The sequence below is a fragment of the Salmo trutta genome, chromosome 15 (assembly GCF_901001165.1).
Source record: "Salmo trutta chromosome 15, fSalTru1.1, whole genome shotgun sequence".
Classification (NCBI taxonomy): Eukaryota; Metazoa; Chordata; class Actinopteri; order Salmoniformes; family Salmonidae; genus Salmo; species Salmo trutta.
The window spans coordinates 17,423,114-17,450,831 of NC_042971.1; the positions used below are offsets into that span (position 1 = coordinate 17,423,114).

At 44.0% G+C, this 27,718-nt stretch overlaps 1 protein-coding gene across 4 annotated transcripts in view; it reads left to right on the plus strand.

The window, feature by feature from the left end:
- The window catches only part of dlg2 (discs, large homolog 2 (Drosophila)), a 389,583-nt gene that overhangs the window by 171,719 nt on the left and 190,146 nt on the right, over positions 1-27,718 (plus strand). For 2 of the 4 annotated variants that reach the window (XM_029690594.1, XM_029690597.1), the window contains exon 1: positions 20,157-20,255. The exons of the other annotated variants lie outside the window; for them this stretch is intronic. In XM_029690594.1, coding sequence (XP_029546454.1) covers positions 20,157-20,255 — 99 coding nt within the window. Of the gene's footprint in view, positions 1-20,156; positions 20,256-27,718 lie in introns of those variants that run through there. 4 annotated transcript variants of the gene reach the window in all.

Genomic DNA, 27,718 nt, shown 5'->3' on the forward strand with positions numbered 1-27,718 from the left:
GCATATGGTCTCACAAGGGGTCTGAGGATCTCATCTCGGTACCTAATGGCAGTCAGGCTACCTCTGGCGAGCACATGGAGGGCTGTGCGGCCCCCCAAAGAAATGCCACCCCACACCATGACTGACCCACCGCCAAACCGGTCATGCTGGAGGATGTTGCAGGCAGCAGAACGTTCTCCACGGCGTCTCCAGACTCTGTCACGTCTGTCACATGTGCTCAGTGTGAACCTGCTTCATCTGTGAAGAGCACAGGGCGCCAGTGGCGAATTTGCCAATCTTGGTGTTCTCTGGCAAATGCCAAACGTCCTGCACGGTGTTGGGCTGTAAGCACAACCCTCACCTGTGGACGTCGGGCCCTCATACCACCCTCATGGAGTCTGTTTCTGACCGTTTGAGCAGACACATGCACATTTGTGGCCTGCTGGAGGTCATTTTGCAGGGCTCTGGCAGTGCTCCTCCTGCTCCTCCTTGCACAAATGCGGAGGTAGCGGTCCTGCTGCTGGGTTGTTGCCCTCCTACGGCCTCCTCCACGTCTCCTGATGTACTGGCCTGTCTCCTGGTAGCGCCTCCATGCTCTGGACACTACGCTGACAGACACAGCAAACCTTCTTGCCACAGCTCGCATTGATAGGCCATCCTGGATGAGCTGCACTACCTGAGCCACTTGTGTGGGTTGTAGACTCCGTCTCATGCTACCACTAGAGTGAAAGCACCGCCAGCATTCAAAAGTGACCAAAACATCAGCCAGGAAGCATAAGAACTGAGAAGTGGTCTGTGGTCACCACCTGCCGACCCACTCCTTTATTGGGGGTGTCTTGCTAATTGCCTATAATTTCCACCTGTTGTCTATTCCATTTGCACAACAGCATGTGAAATTTATTGTCAATCGGTGTTGCTTCCTAAGTGGACAGTTTGATTTCACAGAAGTGTGATTGACTTGGAGTTACATTGTGTTGCTTAAGTGTTCCCTTTATTTTTTTGAGCAGTATATTAATGTCCCAAACTGTTTGTAATATTTATTTCTGGCACAGAATTGGTTGACTTTTGTACTATGGGGGATAGTATATTGACATTGGCTAGTGCTTTTGCTGTTCGTTAGGCCCACTCAGCTTGTTGGCTTGCCGAAAAGTAAATGTGGACAGTTCATCCAATATCTTCAATATGCATCTTGGAATTGGATAAGGATGCTCGCAGTTGCGTCCCCGATGTGTCTGTCTTAACTTGTAGCCTGTGAGGAAGACCTGATATCGTGACAGAGAGTGGTGTGAGTGAGAGATGCTTTGGATTGCGCAGCACTCTGGGAAAAGGGCACAATGCACCACTCCGTGCCCACAAAAGGCATGGATTTTTTTAGAGTGCATTACGGCCACAAAGGCTATGCTGCCGTGAAATTCAAGGCATTATCAAGTGCTTGTCAAATTGTGTTATGAGAGACTATTGGAGTGTGTACAGCCTGCACAAAAAGCTCATGCCTTTTTTCAAATCCTCATTAGTCTCGTGATACAGCCTTACAATGTATTAAAAATCAAATCATATAGCCCAACTCTAAATTAACACAGAATAGCTGCATGTGCTCACTCCCTCAAATTGTTTGGAGAAAATATTAATATTTTATTCTGCTTTGTTCAATTGTATTCGTCATACTATAAAATTATATAAAATAATGCCACGGAATAAGCAAATAGTGTCTGCTAAATGAACTAGTGTAGCCCACAGCCATTTGGCATAGCTAGATCAGGACCTAACTTAAGGACAACTCAGAGTAGGTTATTCTGTTCTTATGAAATAGACTACATTTTCTTCATATCATGCTTCTTTATACCTGTCTAAAATAAATCATGAATTTATTGTGAAGGATTAGGCTATATTACATGGATATATTAAACTTTTTAAATGGTGTGGAAGCCAGGAGATGCTAAATGTGTTTATGTTAATTAACGGTCAGTTACATTGAGACCGACAGTTATTTGCTTGACAATCACCGTCTGACAAAATGTGGTGACCGCCACAGCCCTGGGTTAGATATCAATCCGATCAACCCAATCAGAAACTTCATTGGTTGGTTGACCATGCTTGTACAGCTCTCCTCAAAGTATGTGATTCTCTGAAAAAAAACAACCAACATACATGTACATGTCCTTCACATCAAATCTGAGGAACGTGCAATGTGTTCTAACGCAGGGCATCCTACTTCCTCATTCACCACATTTTCCTTTCTTTTGTCGAACAATACATTTCCCCATCTCTGCATGTGCTCCTCTTTTTGCTCCCTTACCGGCATGTGGTGCAGCAGCTAAATGTGCCTGGGCTACAACATGGCCCCTGTAGCCTCTTAGTTCCTTCTTGGCTAGGCTCCCTCCCTGTACTGGGTGTGTGGGGAGGGGGGACTCTTTGCCGCAGAGTGGTAGGTGCAGCGATGGGGAAGCAATTCTTAGCTGTCCCACATCCCGGCAGCATTGCTGACACGCAAGCGCACGCACACACATGCAGGAACACACACACACACAGAGAGACACAAAATGAGCAGCAGCCAGTCTAAGAGCTGCCAGAGTGGAAAGTAGCAGTTGCTTCAGGAGAGCTCCTTCCAGTCCAGCAGTATCAGAGTGACTGAATCCTTCCAGTCCAGCAGTATCAGAGTGACTGAATCCGTCCAGTCCTGCAGTATCAGAGTGACTGAATCCTTCCAGTCCAGCAGTATCAGAGTGACTGAATCCTTCCAGTCCAGCAGTATCAGAGTGACTGAATCCTTCCAGTCCAGCAGTATCAGAGTGACTGAATCCTTCCAGTCCAGCAGTATCAGAGTGACTGAATCCTTCCAGTCCAGCAGTATCAGAGTGACTGAATCCTTCCAGTCCAGCAGTATCAGAGTGAGTGACTGAATCCTTCCAGTCCAGCAGTATCAGAGTGAGTGACTGAATCCTTCCAGTGCTCCTGAAACTCAGACAGCGAGCATACGCACTCCATACACGGGCATGCAGGAGAAGAAGAAAAAAAGCTTGGAGGTAAGAAAACACTCAATAAATTACAAGGGGGTATTTAAACTTCAGTGCTGAGTTAGGGAGCTGGCAGTGTTAAAGTGATAAAATAAAGAGCCCGTCTTACTGCGGCTTTAGTAGTGTGTGTGTGTGTGTGTGTGTGTTGGGTGTGTATTTGCTGCCTTCTCAACCAGCAGGCTTAAAACTGAGGAGACATGCAGACTGAACTCTCTAGAAAACAACTGCAGCAAAGTGTCTCTGGCTTACCTCCTCTCTCCCTCCCTCTGTATCTATCTTCCTCCCCCTCCACACACATACACACGAACAAACAACAAAATATGTAAAGGGGAGGGGAATGTGTATTTGAGGCTGACATGTCGGAGTGGGGGCTTGAGGCCCAGGGAGATTGTTCAAGATTGACATCGAAATTATCCATGTCCTGAGGATGTCAGGCAATGCCTTCAAAACAGGCCACTTGGGGCAACAGTGAGTGCTGTTAGCATCAAGTATGAATGGATCAGAAGGTTGTGTGTTTGTTCCCAGTCGTGGACACTGGTTTTAACCTTATCCCAAACCTTAACACATACCATCCGGAATGTGTTCTAAACTTAACCCTTAACTTCGAAAATTGACGTTTGGCTAAATGGAACGATACAGCTCCCGAGTGGCGCGGTGGTCTAAGGCACTGCATCTCAGTGCTAGAGGCGTCATTACAGACCGTGGTTCGATTCCAGGCTGTATCACAAACGGGCGTGATTGGGAGTCCCATAGGTGCACAATTGGCCCAGTGTCGTCCGGGTTTGGCCGGGGTAGGCTGTCATTGGAAATAAGAATTTGTTATTAACTGACTTGCCTAGTTAAATAAAGGTTAAATAAATACAAAATGAATTTGATGTTTGGAGCAACTACTAAAGAAAACGTGGACAAACGTCTAATTTTGCAGTTAGACTATGAGAGCCTCATGTGGGGTCAGATTGCACCCCCCCCCCCCCACCAGCAGAAGCTTTCATGTTTGTTTTGGCTTGGAGAGATGGACCACTGCAGTCATTCCACCCGTAGTGACTTGCATGTTTGAGAGAGCGATAGAGAGAGTCCTGCAATAAAGTGGCATGTGGTAAGATTAAATAAGTTTGCTTCGTGTTTTGGAGAGTGAGAAAAAGAGAGGGGACATTATATTTGGTGAAGAGGCATTTCAGCAACTCTTGGAGGACAGTGGAAGTTTATAAAACTGCTTCTTTATTGTTAACAGTAAAACCGTGACATCAGATTTGGGACATAAACTGAGAGAAAGAGACACATTCCTGGAGAAAGAAGGTGGCTTGAGAGAGAGAGAGTGTTGACTCTTTTTCGGCCCTGCTCCCTCTTCTTCGAGCCCATCCAAGTGGTCTTAGCTTATTCATGTCTCTCTGTTTTGCTCCTTCTTTCTCCTCCCCCTGTATCGCTCCCTTTCGCTCGTCCAGAATGCAGCCATTGTTTGGGGAAGCCCTCTCATGTTTGGGCCTGGTCCGGGGTAATGGGATGGAGGGAGGGAGGCAGGGAGAGAGTGGTGGGAGGTGGAGAGGTAGTTCCTTTTTCATGGGCTAAGGGAGATAAGTAAACATGGGCCATTAACAGATGGGAGGCCTGGCACTCACCCAGTGACTGACCCACCCTGCTCTCTCTCTAGCCTCAACCGCTATCCTCATGAGCCCAGAAGCTGAAAGTGCTCTATCTAGAAAACTTGATTGCTGACACGCACACATTTTTTAAAAATTACCTGTGGACTAATGAACAAAATACTAAAATATAGTTTTTGATTGAACAATCCATTTAAAGTTAGGCTCAGCAGTATGACATCATCATACACAGGGTGACTTCCTGGTTACTGACAAAAACAACATATGGCTCCTCCATAATGTGAATAGGCAATAGTGTCAGTCTAGGCAGATTTAAACGTTGTTTTTCTTGACTTCTGTTCTGTTTAGTTAGGGATGACATTCAACGCCCTTACTAGATTACAACAGCAAAGTCCTCCTTCACCGCTAACGTAGTTTGGCAACCCCCGGTTATGCAAAACGAGTGCACCCTTGGGTCTTGAGGAAGCCGTGACATGTAAGAAGTTGAATGCTTTCTTCTTTTTTTATACCTCTTTTTCTCCCCAATTGTCTCATCGCTGCAACTCCCGTACAGACTCAGGAGAGGCGAAGGTCAAGAGCCATGCGTCCTCCGAAACACAACCCAACCAAGCCGCACTGCTTCTTGACACAATGCACATCCAACCCGGAAGCCAGCCGCACCGATGTGTCGGAGGAAACACCGTACACCTGGCGACCTGGTCAGCATGCACTGCGCCCGGCCCGCCACAGGAGTCGCTAGTGCGCAATGAGACAAGGATATCCCTGTCGACCAAACCCTCCCTAACACGGACGACGCTGGGCCAATTGTGCGCCGCCTCATGGGCCTCCCGGTCGCGGCCGGCTGCGACAGAGCCTGGGCTCGAACCCAGAATCTCTGGTGGCACAGCTAGCACTGTGATGCAGTGCCTTAGACCACTGCGCCACCCGGGAGGCCCAAGGTTAAATGCTTTCTAAGTGCAAGCTAACTAAGCTCCCTTTGCTGAATTGTCAACAGACAAGAACTTATTTGGAGGGGAAGCATTGCGTTCATCTTTGTCAAGCAGGCCTTGATGTGATACTGCTGATACTGTGATACTGTTCCCACTAAGCATTTACCGTCAGGCGTCTTTTTTTTTATGTCTTTTTTTTTGGTGCTCTCCGGACCCTCTGTCTTTTTTTGATATTTTTTTGGTGCGGTCCGGACCAGCCTTGATTTCCATGTCCGGACCAAATCTGAACCAATCATAGATGTCTATATTTGGTTCAGCTTTGGTCCGGTCCGGATCGGCCTTGATTTGACCCCAAAAAAGACTTCTATAATTGGTTCAGATTTGGTCCAGACTGGCCTTGATTTGGCCCAAATATAGACATATATGATTGGTCCAGTAAGGGGTTTGCCTTTCACGCCATGACCCGGGTATGTTGTTTGCAACATTGGTGTCAGAAATGGGATGACGTCCATGATCGTGAAACATCATGACTGGTAGCTTAAGCAATGGTGGAATCTCATTCTACTAGCCTAGAATCCCCCTGATCCTGCCTTTAAATTTGAGGGAAGTACTGTAGTGAAAGAGTATAGGCCTCCAATTCCTACTAAGAATTTACTGACGGCGACGTCTTTTGAAAAATACATATTTTCAACGTCTGTAAGTGACGTCTTTTCAACGTCCATATAATACTTTTTTTAAATGTCCGAAATATGTGTTTTCGACATCCCAAAAATACTTTTTTTTCGATGTAAGGGAAAGACATCTTCTAACCTTTTTATTCAGCACCTAAAATGCAAGTGAGGTCAACGCCTGGAAAAGATGTCTAAAAGACGTCTTTTCATCGTAATTATGCTTACTTGGTTGTATTCATGCAAAATGTGAAGAGATTGTGTGGTGGTGTGAATGACTACGCATATCAGGCTTTTCTATACACACTGTGACCACAACCAAGTCTTAGATTTAACCTCAATAACAGTCCATCTAGGATGGCTAGTCGTGCTAATTAATTTATTGATATCTCAGCAGGAACATGCATTGATGTAGATGTTGCTGGTGAAAGAGAATTTCTCTTAAGAGGAAAATGTACACTAAGCACTTTCGTTCTTTTGAGAGCTGAATGGCCTCTGACACTGCTGAGCGTATGATTTAAGAGATGGTAAATCACAAAGACAACATCAGTAGAGGACAAGTAATCACAGCAGTGACCAGAGATCACAGCAAACCTCACTGGCCTTGTCACTTCCTGCCATGAGAGCTCTGTGAAGTCTTCTACAAGAATGAAAACAAGTAGGTGATGCAGTAAACTTTTGTGAACTATTTACAGAAAATGTATACAAAACAATACATATAGGAGCAGATCAGCCTACAATTATTAATAGAAGAAACAACCAGTTGTGCATCCTGATGTTAACTATAGGCTGATCTGATGTATTGTTTTGGCCGCCTACTTGTTTTCTTTCTTGGATTACCTGCCGTTTAGGGGCCTACCTTCCCACTGCACTCATCTCATCTTTGATTAAGCCTTGTCTGCAGACATAACTCACATACAAGACACAGAGCAGGCCAAGAACTCAAGTTCATGCACAGTGAAATGCTTGGAAGTCAATGCCTTCATTTGTTATGCACATAATATGCACATAATATAATATGCACATAATATGCCTGAAATAATTGTTGTTGCAGTAATCCTGCATGTGTACCCTATTATGGGTAACACAACAATATGGTGTTTGTTTTTACAATATAATTAGTGTGCATGTGTGACGCCATGATACAATATGGACTATGCCTGAGGGGCAAGGGATTGTGTGCATTTCATATTCTGTTAGTCGGTTAGAAAACATACTTTGGTAGAATGTGACGTTTTTGCTCAAGCTAATTGTATTGCAAATATCTTGGAAGATATTTAAAACGTATGACTTCTTCTGTATTCTAAATTTCCAGCTTTAAAAACACAATACAACAAAGATTGTATTATGCATGTGAACAAGTCAAGACCCTGATTGGAACGTGAATGGAATTCATAAGTGGTTGAGAATCATTGAGTTAGGGATACTACTCACTGTTGCATCATTCATTTTATGTGAAAAGCGTGATTCTATTTGGAATAGTTAGGGCTAGTGTGAAAAGTAATATTGACAAACCATTTTTGGACCCCAATATTTGCCCTTCTTTCTATGGTTCATTGACTTACAATTACTGTAGGTTGTCTTGGTTACCTAGGAGGCATGGCGTTACCCAGAAAGCCCTGGGATTGCTTATTGTATCACCAGCATCATATAGCATTACTGCTGTTTTGTAAAACAAAACAGAACAGTATTTTCTTGTTGTGAATTACTATGCCACAGTTTGTCATGGTTGTGTTTTTAGTTCCTTTTTGTTTTAGTTCCATTATACATCATTCCCTTCAATCAAATGTCCAGTGGTTGTTTCTTCTGTACCCCTGTTTTGTGTAGCATCTACTGGTTTCATTTTTTAAAACCATTTTTACCAGTGGGGGAAAAAGTACTCAATTCTCATACTTGAGTGCAAGTAAAGATACCTTAATATAAAATGAAATTCACCCAGTAAATTACTACTTGAGTAAAAGTCTAAAAGTATTTGGTTTTAAATATACTTAAGCATCAAAAGTAAAAGTAATATTTTCTTTTTTTAAATTTTCTTTACGGATAGCCAGGGTCACAATCCAACACTCAGACATCATTTACAAACAAAGCATTTGTGTTTAGTGAGTCCGCCAGATCAGAGGCAGTAGGGATGACCAGGGATGTTCTCTTGATAAGTGTGAGAATTGGACCGTTTTCTGTCCTGCTAAGCATTCAAAATGTAACGAGTACTTTTCGTGTTCGTCTTTGATGTGGGACCTCAGTGCTGCCACTCAGCTACAAGCTTAATCACCTCTATTCTGCTGTAATTAATTCTGCTGTAAATGCAATCAAACTCTAAATTAATTTCCGCTTTGCCCATCGTCTTTATGTCCTGCAGCGAGGAACGGATGGCCCCTGTGGGGCCCGCCGGCAGGTTCTTATGAATTCTGTATGGCTACCGCCTTAGCTCGGACACAGATGCTTTTGGAACATCCGGTTCGTTTTTTTAGAACTTTTATATGTTCTTTGATTTTAAATGTATGTTAGTGTAGGTTTGAAAACTTGTATTCATCTTTTACGTCTGGTCTGCTTGCAACGCCAGGATAGTGGGATTGTTCGCCGCTGAGGCCACCCATGGAAAAAATGTATGCGCGCATGACTTAAGGATAAAGCAGTCTGCTAAATGGCATATATTTATATGATAGTATATTAAAGGGGTCCCTACATTTCATCTTGGAGTGTGAAAGGGCAATCTCACTGTCATGTGCGGTGTTGCACATGTACATCACTGGTTACTGTAGCTTGGGGGAGTGCTGAAAGAAAATCAGAGAAGGTAAAAAAAAGCTGAGCTGCCTGGCTCTCTCTTTTTGATATGCTGCACTGCATCTGCACCTGCTAAGACCGAAGACAGCAGGAGAAAGTACTCTCCTGTCATGCTCTAGTGAAAGTTATGCTAAATTATGAATGACGGCTTTAGGGCTTTTTTGTTGCAGGGAGGGGAGACTGGGAGCAATTGTTACAGCGGGCAATTGTAACAGCTTGAAATTTCCCCGAACAGAAACAAGCTAGAGTGATGAAGCTCACGCAGTAGATGCACATTTAGGTTCTCTCCCTGCTTGAAAAGTTTCAGCAAAATATTAGCAAATGTTTGTTTTTTTAGGGGTTAAAATAGTTTTTTCAGCTGCATTTTTCTGATATTGTCCTGAGCATAAATGCTCATTGAATCAAACTAGCATACTTTTTATCATTATATATTAGCTAAACATTGACATTATTGACATGTCACTTGTTGTCTCTTGCTTGGCATATGAGGTTTTGTCATGGCTGCTGGGTTGGAGGCAATTGTAACGCAGTGTTAAAATGACCCTGAGCCAAGCAGCCAAATTATGAAAACAACTGATTTTAACTTTAAAATCTTATGAATTATACAAATACTAATTTTAAATAGCCTTGGGGTCCTATTAAAAGTAACAAAGAAGTTGTAAACAGTTTTGAGAGGAACTGAATGGCCTTGGACAAACGAGTGTTACTGTAAATGTTGGTGACTTGCATATGCAAAAGTTAATTTATTTGGGTTCTTTTTTAGGTGTTACATTTCACCCCCATTACTGTTACAATGTAACATCCAGACTTTTCAGATTAAACATTGTGATCCAACTGTCTTATACACAGACATGAATGATTAGGAGAAAGATGCAACTTTCTTATCAAAAAATGACTGGACTAGTTCAAGTGGTGTCTGAGTAAAATATATATTTATTTTTTCAATTTCCCAAGACTCCACTACTGAAGGCATTTTAATGTGCACTGCTTTTCCAGGGGTTGATAATGAGGAGGTGGCTGGTATATTGGCAGCATCGGAAGAGATTTTCTGATATGATGAGTCGAGCTTAGATGCTGCTTGTTGACAGCACTGAAGACTCATTCAGCCCTCTCCTTCTATTCCTCTCCCCAATGTATGCCGTCCTGCACTGCAGAGTGAGGAAAATCAGAACAGAATTGAACCGTGAGACATCAAGAGAGCTGCGGTCACTGACCGCCTTATTGTTTCCTGCGTGGTGCCCATCTCCCTTAGCATCAAGGCCTGTTCTACTCATGTAGCTGACTCAGCTGTATCGCTTTGTAACTGTAACACTGCTCCACATGCGGAGGAAACAAAGACTCCTCAGGTTTAGTTAAAGGCGTGCTAGGTAGACATTATACTCATACTAAGATCGAATCGTACTACACCGGCTCCGACGCACGTCGGATGTGGCAGGGCTTGCAAACTATTACAAACTACAAAGAGAAGCACAGCCGAGAGCTGCCCAGTGACACGAGCCTACCAGACGAGCTAAATCACTTCTATGCTCGCTTCGAGGCAAGTAACACTGAAACATGAGAGCACCAGCTGTTCCGGGCGACTGTGTGATCACGCTCTCCGCAGCCGATGTGAGTAAGACCTTTAGACCGGTCAACATTCACAAGGCCGCAGGGCCAGACGGATTACCAGGATGTGTACTCCTAGCATGCGCTGACCAACTTGCAAGTGTCTTCACTGACATTTTCAACCTCTCCCTGTCCGAGTCTGTAATACCAACATGTTTTAAGCAGACCACCATAGTCCCTGTGCCCAAGAACACTAAGGTAACCTGCCTAAATGACTATTACCCCATAGCACTCACGTCTGTAGCCATGAAATGCTTTGAAAGGCTGGTCTTGGCTCACATCAACATCATTATCCCAGAAACCCTAGACCCACTCCAATGTGCATACCGCCCCAACAGATCTACAGATGATGCAATCTCTATTGCACTCCACACTGCCCTTTCCCACCTTGACAAAAGGACCACCTATGTGAGAATGCTATTCATTGACTACAGCTCAGCGTTCAACACCATAGTGCCCGCAAAGCTCATCACTAAGCTAATGACCCTGGGACTAAACAACTCCTCCCTCTGCAACTGGATCCTGTACTTCCTGACGGGCCGCCCCCAGGTGGTAAGGGTAGGCAACAACACATCTGCCACGCTGATCCTCAACATGGGGGCCCCTCAGGGGTGCGTGCTCAGTCCCCTCCTGTATTCCATGTTCACTCATGACTGCACGGCCAGGCACGACTCCAGCACCATCAATTACGTTTGCCGATGACACAACAGTGAGACGGCCTATAGGGAGGAGGTCAGAGACCTGACCGTGTGGTGCAAGGACAACAACCTATTCCCGCTTAGGAGACTGAAAAGATTTGGCATGGGTCCTCAGATTCTTAAATGGTTTTACAATTGCACCATCGAGAGCATCCTGACGGGTTGCATCACTGCCTGGTATGGCAACTGCTCATCCTCCGACCGCAAGGCACTACAGAGGGTAGTGCGTACGTCCCAGTACATCACCGGGGCCAAGCTTCCTGCCATCCAGGACCTCTATACTAGGTGGTGTCAAAGGAAGGTCCTAAAAATTGTCAAAGACTCCAGCCACCCTTTTCATAGACTGTTCTCTCTGCTACCGCACGGTAAGCTGTACCGGAGCACCAAGTCTAGGTCCAAGAGGCTTCTAAACAGCTTCTACCCCCAATCCATAAGACTCCTGAACCTCTAATCAAATAGCTACCCAGACTATTTGCATTGCCCCCCCCCCCACCCTCTTCTACGCTGCTGCAACTCTCTGTTATTATCTATGCATAGTCACTTTAACTCTAATAACTCTACCTACATGTACATATTACCTCAATTACCTCGACACCGGTGCCCCCGCACATTGACTCTGTACCGGTACCACCTGTATATAGCCACGCTATTTTTATTTACTGCTGCTCTTTAGTTATTTCTTATTCTTATCTATTGCTTTTATTAGGTATTTTCTTAACTGCATTGTTGGTTCAAACTTCTTCAGAATTGGTGGGTCCCCTGCGGGACGGTTGAGCTAACGTAGGCTAATGCGATTAGCATGAGGTTGTAAGTAACAAGAACAATTTCCAGGACACAGACATGTCTGATATTGGCAGAAAGCTTAAATTCTTGTTAATCTAACTGCACTGTTCAATTTACAGTAGCTATTACAGTGAAATAATACCATGTTATTGGTTTAGGATAGTGCACAGTTTTGAACATGAAAAGTTATTAATAAACCAATTAGGCACATTTGGGCAGTCTTGATACAAAATTATGAACAGAAATGCAATGGTTAACCTTTCTGGGAATGTGGGACGCAGCCAGTGGAATCGCGTCGCGCGAAATACAAATACCTCATAAATGCTATAACTTCAATTTCTCAAACATATGACTATTTTACACCATTTTATAGATACACCTCTCCTGAATCTAACCACGTTGTCCGATTTCAAAAAGGCTTTACAGCAAAAGCAAAACATTACATTATGTTAGGAGAGTACCCTGCCAAAAAAAATCACACTGCCATTTTCAAAGCAACTAGCATGCATCACAAATACCCAAAACACAGCTAAATGCAGCACTAACCTTTGACAATCTTCATCAGATGACACTCCTAGGACATCATGTTACACAATATATGCATTTTTTGTTCGTTAAAGTTCATATTTATATATAAAAACAGCATTTTACATCGGCGCGTGACGTTCAGAAAATATTTTCCCTCAAATGCTTCCGGTGAATCAGCGCTACAATTTACAAAATTACTATTCGAAAACATTGTTAAAATGTAATATTGTCATTCAAAGAATTATAGATTAACATCTCGTGAATGCAACCGCATTGCCAGATTTAAAAATAACTTTACTGGGAAATCACACTTTGCAATAAACGACATGGTATGCTCAGAAAAATAGGCTAGGCGATACATGTTAGCGCCATCTTGGAATCATCTAAAATCAAATATACTATTGTAAATATTCCCTTACCTTTGATTATCTTCATCAGAAGGCACTTCCAGGTATCCCAGGTCCACAACAAATGTAGTTTTGTTCGAAAAAGTTAATAATTTATGTCCCAATAGTTCCTTCTTGGTAGCGCGTTCCGAAGGCTACTCATAATGTACGAGGCGCGCTGGACTTGTCGTCACGAATGTGCAAAAAATATATATTTACGTTCGTTCAAACATGTCAAACGTTGTATAACATAAATCTTTAGGGCCTTTTTCAACCAGAGCTTCAATAATATTCAAGGCGGACGATTGCATTGTCTTACTAAACGTTTCGGAACATTTCCATGGGCGCCCGCGTCATAGTAGTAATGGCCCTCCCCCTGTGACCAACATTCCAAGCCTCTCTTTGGGTCAGTTTCTACCATAGAAGACTCAAACCACTTTGTAAAGACTGTTGACATCTAGTGGAAGTCTTAGGAAGTGCTAAATGAAGTCCCTGTGTGTTTCAATGGTAAAGGCTTGAAAGTGATTCCACACATCAGATTTCCACTTCCTGTTAGGATTTGTCTCAGGGTTTTGACTGCCATATGAGTTCTGTTATACTCACAGACACCAGTCAAACAGTTTTAGAAACTTTAGAGTGTTTTCTATCCAAATCTACTAATTACTTGCATATTCTAGTTACTGGGCAGGAGTAGTAACCAGATTAAATCGAGTACGTTTTTTATCCGTCCGTGCAAATACTGCCCCCAATCCCCAACAGGTTAATTGGATCAGACCAAAACTTTGCACATACACTGCTGCCAATATCTAAATTGCACCTGGGCTGGAATAATACATTATGGCCTTTCTCTTGCATTTCAAAGATGACGGTACAAAAAAAAAACAGTTTTGTTTTTTTCTTTGTATGATCTTTTACCAAATTATATTATTATATATTTACCAAATTATATTCTCCTACGTTCCTTTCACATTTCCACAAACTTCTAAGTATTTCCTTTCAAATGGTACCAAGAAAATGCATGTCCTTGCTTCGGGGCCTGAGCTACAGGCAGATTTGAGTAACATTGAAAAAAAAGGGTTTGATCCTTAAGAGGTTTTAAGGGCTTGTAAGAAAGCATTTCACTGTAAGGTCTGCACCTGTTGTATTCGGCGCATGTGACAAATACAAATTGATTTGATTTAGTATAGACAGGTCTTAAGATTAACATGCTTTGCTAGCTGTGGTCCTGTGTGGCTCAGCTGGTAGAGCGCTGCGCTTGCAACACATTATCTGTGTGTTGGGTGGTAGGGTCCACAGGAGGGCACTATGTAGACATTTGGGACTCACCCTATGTGTAGACAAACGTGTGGACACAGTGAAACAGTGTAGAATGGAAGAATTAGAATTAGCAAAGGTGTAGGTTCGAATAAATAGGAAACTATTCTGAGTTCTCTACCAAAGGACAATATTATTATTAATAATGTAATAATGCCAGCCAGGAATTTCACCTTGACAGCAAGTTTTCCTTGGAGAAGGTTAACCTAGGACCCTACACACTTCGAAGAGAGGGTTCCTCAAGGGTTCTTTGGTAAGCGAGATGGTTTTATTTGGATCCATAATGACCCTTTGAGCCCTTCAATGGGTCTTTGCAGTTCAGAAAAGGGTTCTTTAATCTTTTAGTGATAATTAAAATAGTTTGGCGTGTGGTTAGCACATAGCCCGTTTTGTGCAACCATGAGTGAGTGTTATTCCAGTTTATCTAATCTGTTGTGTATGTAATTACATGTTAATTATGACTACATAGCCAGTAACGGTGTCTTGAGAAAGACTCATGTAAGGCCTTGTGTCAATTGAGAACTGTTGACTTAATCATTGGTTCTCAATTCTCTTCTCAGGGACCCCCAACTGTTCCAGATCTAGCATACCCGATTCAACTTCTGCATTTACACAATAATAACACCTATTACATTTTAACAATATGATATCACTAACCAGAATAAACAAAAAATCTGTTGGTCATTTGTAGAAACATTACGTGTTCTATATATCAACAAAAAGGGTTGTAACCATAGCGGAACCCTTTTTGGTGCTACAGTGCCTTGTAAAAGTATTCATCCCCCTTGGCGTTTTTCCTATTTTGTTGCATTTCAACCTGTAATTGAAATTGATTTTTATTTGGACTTCATGTAATGGACATACACAAAATAGTCCAAATTGGTGAAGTGAAAGGAAAAAAAGAACTTATTTCAAAATATTCTCAAAAAATATATATGGAAAAGTGGTGCGTGCATATGTATTCAACCCCTTGCTTTGAACCCCCTAAATAAGATCTGGTACAACCAATTACCTTCAGAAGTCACATAGATTGCACACAGGTGGACTTTATTTAACTAAGTGTCACATGATCTGTCACATGATCTCAGTATATATACACCTGTTTTGATAGGCCCCAGAGTCTGCAACACCACTAAGCAAGGGGCACCACCAAGCGGCACCATCAAGACTAAGGAGCTCTCCAAACAGGTCAGGGACAAAGTTGTGGAGAAAAAATATCAGAAACATTGAACATGCCCGGAGCTCCATTAAATCCATTTTTTAAAACTGGAAAGAATATGGCACCACAACAAACCTGTCAAGAGAGGGCCGCCCACCAAATCTCACGGACCAGGCAAGGAGGGCATTAATCAGAGAGGAAACAAAGAGACCAAAAAGAGCCCTGAAGGACCTGCAAAGCTCCACAACGGAGATTGTAGTATCTGTCCATAGGACCACTTTAAGCCGTATACTCCACAGAATTGGGCTTTACGGAAGAGTGGCCAGAAAAAAATAAGCAAACACATTTGGTGTTCGCCAAAAGGCATGTGGGAGACTCCCCAAACATATGGAAGAAGGTACTCTGGTCAGCTGAGACTAAAATTGAGCTTTTTGGCCATCAAGGAAATGCTATATCTGGCGCAAACCTAACACTTCTCATCACCCCGAGAACATCATCCCCACAGTGAAGCATGGTGGTGGCAGCATCATGCTGTGGGGATGTTTTTCATCGGCAGGGACTGGGAAACTGGTCAGAATTTAAGGAATGATGGATGGTGCTAAATACAGGGAAATTCTTGAGGGAAACCTGTTTCAGTCTTCCAGAGATTTGAGACTGGGACGGAGGTTCACCTTCCAGTAGGACAATGACCCTAAGCATACTTCTAAAGCAACACTTGAGTGGTTTAAGGGGAAACATGTAAATGTCTTGGAATGGCCTAGTCAAAGCCCAGACCTCAATCCAATTGAGAATCTGTAGTATGACTTAAAGATTGCTGTACACCAGCGGAACCCATCCAACTTGAAGGAGCTGGAGCAGTTTTGCCTTGAAGAATGGGCAAAAATCCCAGTGGCTAGATGTGCTTATAGAGACATACATACCCCAAGAGACTTGCAGCTGTAATTGCTGCAAAATGTGGCTCTACAAAGTTTTGACCTTGGGGGGTGAATAGTTATGTACAGTCAAGTTTTCCGTTTTTTTTTATCTTAGTTCTTGTTTGTTTCACAATAAAAATATTTAGCATCTTCAAATTGGTAGGCATGTTGTGTAAATCAAATGATACAACCCCCCCCCAAACATCTATTTTAATTCCAGGTTGTAAGGCAACAAAATAGGCCACTGTATGTAGAACCTTTGTTTAATCGTTCTTTGTATAACCTTCAGAAAGTGTTCTTTATAGCACCATAACAGTTCCATTTAGAACCTTATGAGCATGGTTCTTCACAATACGACAGACTCATTGTGTTCAGGACAACCCAGGGTATAACGCATGTCGTCATTGTAACATAGCGATCATAAACATTGATACTGTAAATTCCATGAGTTGTCAAGTATGGAAATGGGAAGTGCACATTTGGACTCATATGTGTGTGTGGTTTGCTTGTATTACATCAAAGCGCCATTTTATTATAATCCTCAACGTCTCATCTTTCAGAACACATCGACCCTCTCGATTTACAGCCTTTCGGTCAATCAGACAACAACAAATGTGCAAAAGTAGCTCAATTAGTCGGAGGAATGGGGGCCTCGGTGCTCAAGTTTATAATGTCTGTCAGTCAAAACCAACGCATTGAAGCGGACAACCTGAGTAACCATTGCATTACATGTTATTGTACAGCCACTGCGTTCCAATTTAGGGGCTTATCAATGACAAAATCTGCCATTCTCAACCCGTACAGGGGATGAAAAGGCTGTGAGTAGAAAGTCTAGATTTCGCTGAGACTGAGTGAATAGTCTGTCTCCGCCCCACTTGGAATCTTTTATGGCAAGTTTTTATCAGTAGTTTCTCGTTACATATTCACTAGTTTACCAGTTATTTCAGTAGGAAGCACTCAACAGGCTAAATTTACCTGCCAGAAAGCATTCAATTAAGTGGTTTTGTTTTATATTACCACACTATAACTCATGCATTTTAAGCACAATGTTTGTATACTGAGTATATCATGTACAATTATAATGAATATGCTTTGTTTGAGATTTTTTTAATCTGTACTGTTTTGTCTTTCCCTTCTTTTCTTTGGTGTGAATAAATAAATAAATAAAACCTCAACCTAATTATAATGGCAGACTGGTTATTCAGGGATGCTGTAATTACGCAAGTATCAGGTCTGATGAGTTGCTTGGCCCACACCTTTATCCAGCACCAACCTTGTGCCCCAGCACAAACAAAAACTCAGTCTTGTTGCACCCCCTATGGGTCATTGTTGGTAACTCTCACAGAAGTGAGGGCCACATGTTTACTTCTTTACAGAGAGCTTGAGAGGGAAAGGGTTTTAAGGACATAGGGAGATAAAAGAAATTGATACTGGTTATTGCCTAATGTCATTATGAAATGTATTTGACACTATATATTATTTTTATTTTTTATCTGCTCAACCTGCAATGTGGGAGCTTACATTATGGCGCCTGTCTGACACACACACACACACACACACTCTAGGTTGGATGCTGTGTATGTCTTTGCTAAATATAAGCGGCAATATTACGGTTTGTCCCTCTTGAGCCAACGTAGCAACAATATAGCCATAACACTTAGTCATAATTAATCTTCGATAAATCAAGGAATCTGTAATTCATTTAGACGTTTTTGCCGAGGAGGTCTTAGATGTGCAATTTAACATCTAGCTAAGATGTTTGGTGCTGTAGTTCTCAAGTGAAAAACCGTGCATGAAAACTAGTAGTGCACTGCAGCCAGTAGGGCCTAGCTGCTGCTGTTCTCTCTCGTCTTTCTGGTTGAATGACAGGAAGCACTTCATTGAAGAATCCCGTCCGTAGTTCCCACCACTACTGTTGATAAATCACTGACGAAGGCGCGTAGACTTCGGCTGTCGAACTTCAACTTGCCTCAACAAAAAAAAAAAGTGTCTGCGAACAGCCGGAAAAAGCCCTTGCCGAACGCCAAAACAAACAAAAACATCACACAATGTTGTTATAATATATGCGCAAAAAGCTTCAACTGGAAAGAATGGGACAGGCTTTAGTGGGTAGCATGGCACTTGCAATACCAGGATAGTGGGTTCGATTCCCGCTGGGGCCACCCAAATGGAAATGTATGCATGCATGACTGTCGCACCGTCTGCTAAGTGGCATATGCAGTATGTTGTTATTATTATTATAAACCTCCATTTGACTTTATATGTGGTCTGGGTTAGGAAGCAGGAGATTCCTTGTTTATTTCCAAAGGGATCTTCCTGGAGTGTCAACTCACAATTCTCACCTTGACCTCAGAAGAACCAGCACTCTCTTAAATTCTCCTAATCCTGGCCCTCCACGCTCACATGGGCATCCCGCCAGGCAGGGCTTGGGTTGTGTTCAGCTCCCCTGTACTGTCACACGTTTAAATACCGTAGTAATGAGAGATGGCAGGATAATTCATAGTGCTAACGTCTCCTGACGAAACACGAAACTGTTTTCATGATTGTGAGATTGATGTGGGTGTCCTTGAAACTGCCTAGGTTGATCCAAAAAATAAAAAGTGTTTGTTATTGTCATCTATGTTTTGAGAATGGCACCAAGATCCATTTAAGTAGCACCTGATTTGTGTCAAAATCGAATCTTTCCAGAACACAGAAAATGCACAGTTTGCATACCTGTCATCAATATACAAACCCATTAACCCAAAATGTTTATTTTCTTTTTTTACTATTTCATTTTTCTTTTTTTAAATCTTATTTTCATCAGCTCCTACTCCGATTCAGACCATGGTTAGTTTGGTTACTGTTTACCTGCGGTGGCCTGATGTAACCGATGTGAAATGGCTAGCTAGTTAGCGGTGGTGCGCGCTAATAGCTTTTCAATCGGTGACGTCACTCGCTCTGAGACCTTGAAGTAGTTGTTCCCCTTGCTCTGCAAGGGCCGCGGCTTTTGTGGAGTGATGGGTAACGATGCTTCGAGGGTGGCTGTTGTCGATCTGTGCAGAGGGTCCCTGGTTCGAGCCCAGGTAGGGGCGAGGAGAGGGACGGAAGCTATACTGTTACACTGACACAATACCTTTCCACCACTATCAGAAGAGTGATATGTCATGATGCTAGTTCACATTGAGTCTCACACACATCACGGCGAAACCAATGTCTAAAGAAAGTGTTTTAATGCTTAATAGCATCGCTTGTCATAAGCTGGCACAGCAGCTTATAGCAAATGGGATGCAATTCATATTAGTGCATTGTACAACTGCGCTAGTTACCCAACTAGCCCTGCTAAAAAAATTCTAAACAATGAATGACAGGAAAGCTATTTGGAAACCAAGTTTATTCCAAAAGTGTAGGAGTTTTCAAAAGAGATTGCGGCGCGAGGGTGCAGGTGTGGATAAGAGCGAGAAAGAAGGAGCGGCAGCTTTACACAGAGAGTGTGATAATATAAACGACTGTGATAGAGAAGCGATGGGCACGCCATGGCTCTGTGAGAGGGAGAGGCAGGGAGAGAGAGAGCGAGAGAGAATACTGTATATGTATATGAGGGTGAGCGGGAGAGACAATGTGTGTGTATATGAGGGAAAGTGAGAGAGAGAGCGGGGGGGGGGGAGCGTGTGAGTGAGTGTGCAGGGTATAGACTCCCGCTTAGCCAGGAGTAAAGCTGCTCTCTCAAGCTGCGCGTGCACTTTCCTCTCTTCTCCTCATCTCTTATCTCCACTGCCTTGGAGCTGGAGCTACACTGGCCGCGTCGCACCTCTGAAGGAATGTCTCCCATTGTCAAAAGCCCTGACTGCAAGCCCATGCTCTGTCATTGCAAAGTTGCATGCACCAACAACACCTTGTCGTTGATGTTCGGATGCAAGGTAAGCAGCTGATGGCTGTTGAGTGCCTTGTTTGTCGTTAAAGTAGAGTTGACGTTGATGCGTGGGGCTCTGGTTGTGTTATAGTGTTGTTTTTTATGTTTGGGATAACTAGATGGAATTCTCCGAAAAGGTGCTTGTTTAAATGATGTATATCGCTCACGTAAATACTTGTATGGGATATTGGACAGTTTGTAGGATGCGAAAGCCAAGAAACCTTGGTATTAAAGGGATTATTGAGTTTTAGCCCAGCATCAAAAACAAAAGTCCATATTAATGTTACCCGGGACCTAATGAAGCCAGATCTACAGCATATGCATAGCTAGTGCATAGTGCTTAACACCGTTTGTGCATCCTCTTACTGTCGCTCCTTGTTAATCTTAGTGGAAAGGTCATGGCTGCTCCTTTCCGAGACACGGTGATGCGGGTACATCTCTTATGTGTTGCTCTACTCTCTGCTTAACCTTTTGCTTTTTCCCGTTTGCTTTCCCCTTTACGAAAAACTGGGCTCAGAACACGTCAGTTCAAGCCCGAGAGCTTTGGCCACTCTGTCAGCTGATTCAGATCCTATAGAAAGTGAATCATGCCTGCAGAAAGAAGTCTGAACTTTCCCCCCTCATTCCACTATCCACTACTGACTTTGCAGTGTAATGGGGACTGGCTTTGTTCCTAGATGGGAGGACTTGCTAAAGCTGTAATGTGTTTGTACCTAGAGCAGTACTTCAGCCTTACGTCAAGCAACAAGGAATCGCTTTAGCTTCCCATTGCTTCTTGTAATGTAGTAAAGTAGAATGCATAGGGATCCACATTTGTTGAGGGAGTCCATTTTCAGCATGTTTCGGTGACCGTTTTACACCACTTCTTTCAAATTTCTCATGTTTCTTTTTTTAAAAATTCAGAACAAATTCTGACAAATTGAACCGTATGATATGCTATAGTGGAAGACTGCAGGATGCCTAGTATGTCAGTCACTGAATTATTATTTTTCGCTGCCTGTCACAGAGGCATGACTAAGAGCATTTGCTCTTAACAAGGTACAGCGAATCTCAGCGTCAGTGATCCATGCTCCCTCTGCACCAGAGATGGGGGAGGGAGAGAGAGACCAGAGTCATTCTCACTATAGAGCTAAATTCCTTGTCTCTACAAGCTTAAATAATCACCAAATTGACGCATGTAGAGTATTTTAGAAATGTTTGCTGTATTGCTGTTTGTAAGAAAATGGCTCCTGGACATGTTTTGGACACACGCACGCACACATTCCAACAAACATACTTCAACTGCTGAGCAATAGCAGCATAGAGGGACAGGTTTTAGGCAAATTAATTGGTTGTCGCTGGGAGATTAAATTGGGAGATTTATTAGCATGCAAGGGTCAAATATTAATAATAAACAGTCAGTAGAAAGCTCTTATGTACAGGAAGAATTGGGTTCAGCATCTATTAAATGGAATTGAAAGTAGAACTCTCAAAACGTATGGGGAGAGGGCAGGTGCTTCCCTTTTTTCCCTAACTCCGCTCCCCCTCCCTCCCTTCACGTCTTGGAGAACGGGGAAATAGGGCTAGCGTAGTGATGAGTTGGTGTATATAAAGCCACGGAAAAGGGGTCAGTGCACACAACCGCGAGGAGATTCCAAACAATTCCGCACAGAGCTCAGAATCAGCCCTCGGCCATGCCACCTCACATTCTCGTCTCATCCCGTCTTCACGAGCTGAGCCTTTCTGAGTGCAGCGAACGCCGGGGAAGGACCCTCCGTGCACTGAGGGCAGCACAGCGTTACCCTATACGTGAGCAGCACACAGCTCATCAGGCAACCCTACAGCCAGCCATGGAACATCCTTAAACCTCTGCATAATGTAGTTGCATTTGAGTGAAGAGCCCTCACACATCATACAATACTGGCACATTTGTTTGATTTGTTCAGAAAAATGTGTGAGCAGGACAAATCCCTTGAGATTAGGCATCTTTATAGATGTCTCCCTTGGCCACTTTCAGAGACAAAGAGGCTCTGGTCAAAAGTAGTTTTGGACGTAACCTACCTGGTCATGGGATTATGTGAGATCATGTTAGTAGGTTTAATACTTGTCAGTTCTCCTCAGTCTTTTAGTAACACAGGAGAGGCTGCAATGTCATCACTGGCCCCAGAAGTTGACACCATCCCTTCACGTTTCCCCCGAATATTATGTCTCGATATTCAAAAGACCTAACAGCCACGTCACTGATAACATACAAAATGGCATAGGAAACCTTTTTCACCTTTCCTATGATGTCATTGAAGATGACATCATAGGAAACACTCACAAGCTAATATCACAGCAATGAAACCACTTCAAAAGCTCTGTAAACAAACTGAAATGCTGGACAAAAAAAACAAAAAACTATCAACACTGCAATATCATTAGGAAATACAATACTGAGCTTGGACAGCTTTGTATGCCTTGTTGACACCTCTGCTGTTTAAGATCACTCATGACCTTGCCCCACCACCTCTGAAGCAGTTTCTTACATATTGCAAGGACAATACCAAGGGGACAAGAGCTTCAACCAAAGGGGAATGCTCAACTCAGTTTAGGTCCACCAAATTTGTCCAGACTGTTTTTTGAATCAAAGGGTCTGGATTATGGAACACCCTGCCAACCAGTGTGAGAGAGTGCAGTACCTTTGCAAGCTTCAAGGCAAACCTGAAAAAGTGGCCAATAGCAAGCCAGTCATGTGAACAACTCTTAAGATGTCAGATACTGTAGGACCAAGGGACATTTTAAAGTCTGATGTAATATTATCATTCATTTATCAACAGTTGTATATTTTTGTTTATTGACTTCCCACATTGACGTGCTGTACACACATGTCCCACAACATCATCATTGTAAAGTACAATACCTCTCTCTCTCTCTCTCTCTCAGATTATCTACCCATTAAAGCGTGGTCAGATTAATTGATAGACTGGTTTCAATAATCCCCCCAACCCCTCCATCCATTCTGCACTAACCTTCCCTGCCTTATGAAAATCTATACATCTCGTTCCATCCCTACCTGGACTGGGCTCCACGGCCATTCAATTTGAATTTCGGTAGCGATTGCCTTTTAATTAGCTGTATTGATCAAAGAGAAGCGCATATTTGTCTGCCTAGAGTAGGCTGTGCATGTGCTGGGTCTCTGTAATGAGTTACAGTTCTAACATTGTGTGTAAAAATAGGCTCACATTTTCCCCGGAGGACCTCATTACGTATTCAGTCTTGCGTTCCTCTTTTTACGAAGCAAAAGGACATTTTCCTCACAGTTTAACCAGCTGTCAGATGGGCCTCTCTCTCACCCCTCGAGCACTAGTCACTCAGGGTTATAGTAGTATATGTAGGGTTGCAAAGGGAGGGTATATGACTGGAAACTTTGTAAGTTTCCCAGAAAACTACCAGAATTTGGGTAATTTTAAAGTTAATTTTTTTTTTTTATCAGATGACATCTAGTGGCTGTATTGGCTACTTCAGATTGTTTTAATTTTATTTAACCTTTATTTAACTAGGCAAGCCCGTTAAGAACACATTCTTATTTACAATGACGGCCTACCAAAAGGTAAAAGGCCTCCTGCGGCGAGGGGGGCTGGGAATAAAAATACAAATATAGTACAAAACACACATCACAACAAGAGAGACACCACAACACTACATAAAGAGAGACCTAAGACAACAACATAGCATGGCAGCAACACATGACAACAAAGCATGGTAGCAACACAACATGACAACAACAAAGTAGCAACACAACATGGCAGCAGCACAACATGGTACAAACATTATTGGGCACAGACAACAGCACAAAGGGCAAGAAGGTAGAGACAACCATACATTATGCGAAGCAGACACAATTGTCCATGATTGAGTCTTTGAATGAAAAGATTGAGATAAAACTGTCCAGTTTGAGTGTTTGTTGCAGCTCGTTCCAGTCCATAGCTGCAGCGAACTGAAAAGACGAGCGACCCAGGGATGTGTGTGCTTTGGGGACCTTTAACAGAATGTGACTGGTAGAACGAGTGGTATATGTGGAGGATGAGGGCTGCAGTAGATATCTCAGATGGGGGGGAGTGAGGCCTAAAAGGGTTTTATAAATAAGAATCAACCAGTGGGTCTTGTGACGAGTATACAGAGATGACCAGTTTACAGAGGAGTAAAGTGCAGTGATGTGTCCTATAAGTAGCAATGGTGGCAAATCTGATGGCCTGAAAGGTAAAGAACATCTAGCCGCTCGAGAGCATCCTTACCTGCCGATCTATAAATGATGTCACTGTAATCTAGCATGGGTAGGATGATCATCTGAATCAGGGTTAGTTTGGCAGCTGGTGTGAAAGAGGAGCGATTACAGTAGAGGAAACCAAGTTTAGATTTAACTTTAGCCTGCAGCTTTGATATGTGCTGAGAGAAAGACAGTGTACCGTCTAGCCATACTCCCAAGTACTTATATGAGGTGACTACCTCAAGCTCTAAACCCTCAGAGGTTGTAATCACACCTGTGGGGAGAGGGGCATTCTTCTTACCAAACCACATGACCTTTGTTTTGGAGGTGTTTTATTTATATAGTTTACTGTCATTATACTGTATCTTTATTGTAAATGTTTTGCTGCCAAACTGGTGGCAGTTGTGAAAAAAGTCAATAGTTGGAAGAGTTGCAGAGTTAATAGAAAATAATGCCATTGTTGATTAGAAAATGTTTTCATTAATTAGGCTATTTTCTCTTAAACTGTATGGTCTATCCACTAGAAACTCAGGGACAATATGGACACATATAAGAAATGAATACTATATATTAATACAGTTTTTAAAAGCTATTTAAGTATACATTGCCAAAGTTACCATAGATTGACATAGATTACCTATTTACTTTGGTAAATTACCGGTAGCTTTGCAACGCTAAGTATACTTCAGTGGGCTGAACGAGTAGGGTGAAGTTGCCCCTAGACGCTGATCTTGGATCAGGTTTCATCCACCCCACTAATGGTTAGGATTGGGGGAGGGGAAGCTGATCCTAAATCTGTACCTAGGGGAAACGTCACCCCAGAGCTAACCGTGCTACACTGCTAAACCATGCTACATGGGCCGTGTCTCAGTGCTATGATTGTGGTAACAATATGGAACGAGTACAAACATGCCCTGTGGTCAAAGTTTCAGATCTGATGGTTATCAACCGTTGTTGTTTTTGTGGGTTGGTTTTCTGTTGGCAGTAACCAATATGCCAAGATACAGTGCCATAATGTTAGATTGTTCTCTGTAAATTAAAAGCCATCATAAAGTGTCATTTTACTTAATCATTTTTTCAATTATTCTTCACTTTTGATAGCCTACAGTCCCACAAAATTGAGCATGTCAATTTTCAAGTTTTTAAAGATACATTGCTTTTAGTCTCTTGATGTCCAAAATTAAGCAAGAGCATTAATAAGCCTCATGTCACGGTTGTCGTCGGTGAATGAGGACCAAAATGCAGCAGGTACGTGTATGCTCATTTTGAGATTTATTAACTTTCCAAAATGAATACAAAATAACAAACCACGAGAATGAACGCACAACCAACAAACAGTCTGGCAAAGCCTAGGGCTGAACACAGAACAATCACCCACAAATAACAAACACAAACACACCCTCATATATGGGACTCTCAATCAAAGGCAGATAGACAACACCTGCCTTCGACTGAGAGTCCCAACCCCAATTAACCAGACATAGAAACAGACATACTAGACTAGACATAGAATAACTGAAAACCAAACAGTGCCCAAAAACCCCGGAATACTTAAACCAAATGACCCTTCACCAAAACACACCACCCCGAACTACATAAAACGAATACCCCCTGCCACGCCCTGACCAAACTACAAAACAATTAAGCTTATATACTGGCCAGGACGTGACAGTACCCCCCCCCTTAAAGGTGCTACCCCGGAAGCACCTTAACAAAAAATAACCCCAAACAACACCCAAAAGAAAAATTCCCCCTTACTAAAGGGAGGGAAGGGAGGGTGGCTGCCGTCAACGACGGCACTGTGCTACACCCCCCCTCCCCAACCCACCTATTTCTGGAGGTGGCTTCGGCTCAGGCCGTTCCAGGCTGTCTGGGCAGTCTGGCAGCTCGGGGCAGTCTGGCAGCTCGGGGCAGTCTGGCCGCTCGGGGCAGTCTGGCCGCTCGGGGCGTCGGGCAGTCTGGCCGCTCGGGGCAGTCTGGCCGCTCGGGGCAGTCTGGCCGCTCGGGGCAGTCTGGCCGCTCGGGACAGTCTGGCCGCTCGGGACAGTCTGGCCGCTCGGGACAGTCTGGCCGCTCGGGACAGTCTGGCCGCTCGGGACAGTCTGGCCGCTCGGGACAGTCTGGCCACTCGGGACAGTTCAGGGCAGTCTGGCCACTCGGGGCAGTTCAGGGCAGTCTGGCCACTCCGGCAGTTCAGGGCAGTCTGGCCACTCCGGCAGTTCAGGGCAGTCTGGCCACTCCGGCAGTTCAGGGCAGTCTGGCCACTCCGGCAGTTCAGGGCAGTCTGGCCACTCCGGCAGTTCAGGGCAGTCTGGCCACTCCGGCAGTTCAGGGCAGTCTGGCCACTCCGGCAGTTCAGCGCAGTCTGGCCACTCCGGCAGTTCAGCGCAGTCTGACCACTCCGGCAGTTCAGCGCAGTCTGACCACTCCGGCAGTTCAGCGCAGTCTGACCACTCCGGCAGTTCAGCGCAGTCTGACCACTCCGGCGACTGTTGACTGACGGGCACCTCCGACGACTGTTGACTGACGGGCACCTCCGACGACTGTTGACTGACGGGCACCTCCGACGACTGTTGACTGACGGGCAGCTCCGACGACTGTTGACTGGCGGGCAGCTCCGACGACTGTTGACTGGCGGGCAGCTCCGACGACTGTTGACTGGCGGGCAGCTCCGACGACTGTTGACTGGCGGGCAGCTCCGACGACTGTTGACTGGCGAGGCTGGGTTTACGCACTTGCAGTTTAGTGCGGGGAGCGGGAACAGGACGAGTCGGACTGGGTGGACGCACTTCCGGGTCCGCACGAGAGACAGGAGCTGGAAACCCAGGGCTATGGAGGCGCACAGCCGGTCTAGATCTTACCTCCTGCACAACCCGCCTTGGCTCGATGGAACTAGTAGCCCTGCATGAGCGGAGTGCTCATACAGGGCAGACTGGGCTGTGCAGGGGCCTGATGGTAGCCGTGCGTAGAGCGGGAGTTGGGTAGCCTGGTCCTCGGAGGCGTACCGGCGACCAGATGCGCTGCGCAGGCATCCTCCTACCAGGCTGGATGCCCGCTCTAGCACGGCACCTGCGAGGGGCTGGAATAACTCGCACCGGACTGTGCGTGCGTATGGGTGAGAGTGCGCTTCTCAGCAAAACATGGCGCTCCCCACCTCATACGCTCCTCCATATAACCACGGGTAGCTGGCTTCCGGCTCTTCCTTCGCCTAGCCAAACTACCCGTGTGCCCCCCCAAAAAAA